The sequence below is a fragment of the Miscanthus floridulus genome, chromosome 6 (assembly GCF_019320115.1).
Source record: "Miscanthus floridulus cultivar M001 chromosome 6, ASM1932011v1, whole genome shotgun sequence".
NCBI classification, from domain to species: Eukaryota; Viridiplantae; Streptophyta; class Magnoliopsida; order Poales; family Poaceae; genus Miscanthus; species Miscanthus floridulus.
The window spans coordinates 132,740,462-132,746,244 of record NC_089585.1 but is presented as its reverse complement, the minus strand read 5'-3'; the positions used below and the strand labels follow the sequence as shown (position 1 = coordinate 132,746,244).

General features: G+C 50.5%; 1 protein-coding gene across 1 annotated transcript; it reads left to right on the top strand.

Annotated features, from left to right (window-relative positions):
* The first annotated feature begins 329 nt into the window (after positions 1 to 329).
* On the top strand, positions 330 to 2,869 carry LOC136459688 (peptidyl-prolyl cis-trans isomerase FKBP15-1-like). Its single transcript, XM_066459528.1, has 6 exons — positions 330 to 471; positions 581 to 630; positions 1,566 to 1,628; positions 1,935 to 2,025; positions 2,203 to 2,307; positions 2,494 to 2,869. The coding sequence occupies exons 1-6, from the start codon at positions 405 to 407 to the stop codon at positions 2,583 to 2,585; spliced, it is 468 nt and encodes a 155-aa protein (XP_066315625.1). The 5' UTR covers positions 330 to 404; the 3' UTR covers positions 2,586 to 2,869.
* Positions 2,870 to 5,783: the final 2,914 nt, after the last annotated feature.

Below are 5,783 nucleotides of genomic sequence, written 5' to 3'. Positions count from 1 at the left end.
TATATTTGATATACCCCTTCGCGAAGCTCACTGGTAATGGCCAAGTAGAAGCTGTGGGCACCGTTGACCCCGCGCACCTTCGCGAAGCTCACTGGTAATGGCCAAGTAGAAGCTGTGGGCACTCGTCCATCCATATTCCATTCCAGTGTCGCAGCCTCGCAGGCCATGGAGAAGTTTGCAGGCCACTCGAAATGTGGGCAGGCCCAGCAAGAAAGTGGACGACTCCACCCGCATGGAGAAATGGGCCTTACAATGCGTCTGGGCCAGGAGCCCAATGAGAAGCAATTCCAATCCAATACGTACGGACGACGGCACTAGGAAGTCAAGAAAGAGTCAAAAGAGCCGAACGGGCACGGGGAAGAAGGTTCCAGCGACTGTGGAGAAGGACTGCCGGAGGGAGCGAGATGGGGAAGAAGCGGCAGCTGATCTGCCTCGCGGCCGCCGTCGCCGCCGCGGCCATCCTCCTGACAGGTAACGAGGTGTCTTTACCTCCAATCTCGATCGCCTCGTTTGAGCCGTCCGCCATCCTTTTCGTTTGCCTTGATGTGCTTTGAAATCATTGCTTGCGATTTGTCTGCAGCGTCGGCCAAGAAGTCCGGCGACGTCACAGAGCTTCAGATCGGCGTCAAGGTGTGTGCGCTGTAACCGGCTAACCGGGTCAACTCTCTCTGCCCGTTTAATTGTTTGTTACCCTTGCGGACTCTGGCGGATCTGGGATTAGCTGGTTCGTTCATTTAGCAATAAAAAGTCTGCAGCCTCCGATTTCGTGGGCGTCAGTTGAGATATGTTAGTAAGGTTGTCAGAGTTCAGAAAGGGGTCGGCTTGGATGATTCTAGGAGCTACGCGGATCTGCAACTGCAAAATCGGTTCCTTTTCTTCCCCTTTAACGCAACATTGTGGAGTCATCGAATGCACTTATTTTCACTTGAATTTTATTTTGTGTCATTCAAAGATGAATACTGGAGAAGATTGCGGTACTGTTCCTTGTTCACTTCTCGTTAAATTCTCGTAGTCGATGCTCAAACAGTCAAACTAGAAGAAGTCTAAAATTTCCTCAACAGCTAGCCTGTGTTGAAGATGGTTTCCCTCCCTATTTGCTACCTTTGGAAAAGGACTTTATTGGACTAGTACCTTGTATCAAGATTCTGGACCAGGCTGGGTGATGACTTATGGCCTCCAGTCACGGACTCACAGTCAGACCTCTTAAGGGATAACCATTGTAATGCTGCTGAAGTTCTCTGTTTGGGGTCTTATTCAAAAGGATATATCCTCTGTTTTGGTCCTTTTGGATTATGGCTGCCACTTCAATGTTCAAACAGAAAACTAAGAATCACTGGGTCGTGATAATAAGTATATAATGTTACAATCCGACGAGTCAGTTAGGTAGTGTGATATTGGAGAATTGCGTGTGGCCAAGTTCTTCTTATTCTTATGAAATTACAGTATTATCAAATATTTGATTTATCAATGAGCAAAGGCTGTAGTTTTCTTGTTACATTTTGAAAGGAGAGGTACCCTTTTGATTCTGTGTGGCATTGATTTTCTCTTGCTCGTGTTCCTTTCAGCACAAGCCTGAGTCATGTACCCTGCAAGCACACAAAGGAGACAAAATTAAAGTTCATTATCGTGTAAGTATCTGATCTATATACCTTTTTAGCCTTGCTGTATTTTCCACATTGATCTTTCAGTGATGTTGCCCTGTAAGGGATTTTCTCATGGGTGCTACCGATATCCCTTAGCTAACACAATTAATATAGTTATGCAGAAGAACTGTGCTAATTGCTTGGCAGTATGCTCTTTGTAGATTCAATATCTTGTCCCATATATGGTTTGCCTTTTCATGTTTGATTAAAGCACTCTTTGGTACTTTACCTACAGCGTCACTTTTTTTTCTCTCGCTCATTTATTTAGCTGAAAGGCTTCATATGCTGCAGGGGGCACTCACTGATGGATCAGTTTTTGATTCTAGCTACGACAGAGGTGACCCATTTGAATTTACTCTTGGAAATGGCCAAGTGATAAAAGGTTATTGTCCTTTCCTATAACAATAAACTTTCTATGTTTATCTATGGCCCAGTGTCCATACTAGAACTGTATTGGGCTACAAGCACATGTCATCAAAAAATGGATGAAATGGCATATGCCATTTATATCACACGCAATCTTAAATCCGCCAACCGACTTTGTTGTTTTCATCTATAGGTTGGGACCAAGGATTGCTAGGTATGTGCGTCGGTGAAAAGCGGAAGCTAAAGATACCTGCAAGGATGGGTTATGGTGAGCGAGGCTCCCCACCGAAGATTCCAGGTATGGCTGATAATTTGTTTGCTTGCTTGCTGGTTCCATGTGAAGAAATTATTTGTGTAGATTCTCTCATTTTCAGCATGGCCATTTTACCTCATCTCCTGGATGCGCATTTTACAGTCTCGCCCATGGACTATAGAGCTGTGTAGGAATTTTGATAAAGCTAACAGGAACCTTTGTACTCAATAGGTGGAGCAACTCTTATCTTCGACACTGAGCTTATCGCCGTCAACGGAAAGACATCTGGCGGTGCAAAGGAAGAAACTGATAGTGAGCTCTAATACAATGCATTAGAGAGTTTCAGCTCCAGGGTGTAGCAGCGTCACATAGTTCATTAGATGAACGGGTTGCTGTTTCCTTCATGGCAATTTATGTTTCAGAGATGTCACGGAAACAAGTCATTGCCCAATGGTCTGTGTAACCGGCTGCCTATGTGCTCTGAAAAAAAGTTTCCTTTTGATCCGCATGGTCTTACAACATTACAGCCAGTTTGGACTGTTGTTGCATCGATCCATGGCTCGGCAAATTTTCAAATGTCATGAGTGTTGAGACCAGCCTTTGCTTCTATGATATTTGTAGTTTTGCCTTTGCTGATTGCTGTGCGCAGAAGAATGTGTCGACCTCACGCAGCGTGCTGCTCAGCCAGAAACATGAGCTGAGACGTGAACTGGTTCAGAATCAGAGGCAACAGCTGACTGTGCGCGGGCAGGGCTCGAGCAACTTGTGTTGGGATACCATGCGGTTTGTCATCGGCGCAAAGGAATAACTGCTGCGTCTGCTGCTGGGTGCTGCAACATGGCCCTGCACTTTTCCTTCAAAAAAAAAACATGGCCCTGCTCTGTTGCGTCCTCCAGCGACGTGAGCCGCGCCTGTTCGTTCGCTCAGATACAGTTCTCGCCCGACGCGATGACGAGGATAACAGGCTTTAAAACTCAAAAGGCTCAATGGCTGCTGTCGTCTGAGTGGGTGCCTGACGCATCATGCGCGTACTCCTATGTTGAAATGGGGGTGTTTTGCTACACTACCCATCTTTGACCTTAGCCACCGCCCCGTGCACGCATGCACAGCAGATTGGAGTCCGTGCCGCCAAGTGCCTGGACCAGTGTCCAGTGCCATCTGAACGAGATGTTCGTCTGACGTGCCGATGGAGCACAACGGAAACGTCTGAAAAAGTAAAAAGTGTTGAGGTTTTCGAGCCTGAATGGACGGGCACAAAAGTCTGGACGCGATACGAGACGCCTCGTGTCGGTTCGTTCTCTAAAGGCTGCCTCTTTGGCATCCGCTTTGACCAATTTTCTACGTGAAGGACGCCGAGAGTCATGCATGCATACACGGACGCCGCCGTCTCGTCTCTTCTGTCTTCACACCTGCAGGCTTTGCTTGCGCTTTGCGATTGCGTTTTAGCTTTCACACGAGTCACGAGTCCACGACGGCGACATGGGAGTCAAAGCTGGTAGCTGTTGGCGCCATCACCCTGGGTCCGGAACTCCACGGATTTGACGTTATTGCGCGCATGGGCACAGACGTTTCTCCCTCCGACCCTCCGTCCATGGCTTTGGCGTCCACGACCACGGGTGACGAGACTGTTGGCATTCATGCAAGCGGTGAGCAGTGCGCGGCGCGGGTTGGGACGAAGAACACGCCGCGCGACTCCGGTGTCCGGTCCGCCTAGCCGTGGCGTCGCGTCCTTTCGGCTTTCGCCACCTGGGGCAAGCGGACAAGGCCTGCCGTTTCCCATCGCGTGCCTCGGACACTGTTCGTGAGCTGTGCTTTGCAGCTGGCCGGCTGCATGCATGGCGCGGAAGCGACGCGACGCACGCCTCGCCGCCGACGGCGGCGGCAGTGGCGTGCTCACAGAGTCACAGCTCGCGCTAGGGGAGGCGCCACACCACAGCAGCACAGCACTGTGTGCCTACGTCCTGATGGGCTGCTGATGTCTGCTCCGTGTTTTTTGTGTTCATTCATCACTTTTCTGGAGCCATGCATATGGTACGGTGGTAGTGGTACAACTAGTATAACTTGAGCACTGTTCGCCGTTGCTGTGTGCTGTTACGCTGCATTTCAACTCAACTGTTGGGGAGTCATCTACAATGTCAGGACAACGAATAGCTAAAAGAAAAAAACGCTATGTTCGGCTGACTGGAAAACGGCCGATGCTGATGCTGATTTGTTGTGAGAGAAAAATACTATTATTTTGCTGAAACGGTACTGCTAATAAGCTCAAGCGAACAGGGCCAAAGATGGTCTTGGTAACTGTTAGTACGCTCAAAATTACTACAAAGCAGCAGTAAGTGCCACTGCATTGCCAACTCGTACCAGATTCAGAGGAAATGCTGAAAGGAACGCAGTTCATAATCTTCGGTTACACGCTGGGAGGATGGTCCATGAATTCCCCTCGGATTTCCGCTACAGTGACGGCAACAGTTGCGCTACTCATCGATACCTGCAGCTAGCGTAGCTGCGTAGGATCACCGACTGACGTTCCCTTGGCCCTCGAGGACAGTCCAAGCCCTGCGCGTTCATTGCTCAACTGAACTGTACTCCGCGTGGGAGTACGCAACACAGTACAGCCACAGCATCTCTGCTGGGCGTCTGCTCCGCGTCGTGCCGCTGCTCAGGCGTTCACAGACCCCGGACGGGAGCGCCGGAGCGGGAGCTCAGCCAGCCCCAGCCCCCAGGGCAGCTTGCTTTGCTTTTTACAGCGGCGCTCGAGAGCCGAGTGCTCTGCGCTCACTGCTCAGTTTTTACTGGGACGGGACTATGCCAAGGGCAAGGCTGCGACTGCGAGCACCGAGCAGGAGCAGTCACTGATTGGGGCTGGGTCACAGTCACAGTTACTCCTCCTGTGGTCCTGCCCTACTATCTACTACGACCGGTCTACGACAGCGGCCACAGCGCTGCCTCCTGCAGCGAAACAAGTCCCCAATGGCATCCCTGTCCAATTAGTACAGTAATCACGCCATCACCTCGCCGCTGCGGCATGTCTCGAGGAACCGTACGGTGATTCCGCCCCTAATTTACCGCATCCCCTACTCACGCGCTCACCGTCACTTGACAGCATTTTTTTAAAACTCTCTCTGTGGCATACTGCTACGGCTACAGATACAAAGAGCAACAGCCAACAGCATCAGCTGCAGTGTTTACGAGTGCGGTACTCGCTACTCTCTCTCTCCCCACTCCCTCCTCGTCAGCTCAATGATTGGAGGCCATGTTACCGAGGAGGAGCAGGCAGCGAGCGGGAAAAAAGATGCCTGCCACAGGCAGAGGCAGGCACCGGTAAAAAAGGCGGCAGCTTTCTCGTCCCCCCTCCACATCATCACCAGTGGAGTTGGAGTAATAGGAGAGGAGGACGACGACTGCACGGACACGCACACGCACTGCACCAGCGGTCCAGCGCGCTCCGCTCACGGTACGGTGTGTGTGGAGTCGGCGAGTCGCACTACCAGCAACAAACGTACACGCTGTTCACGTACACCTTA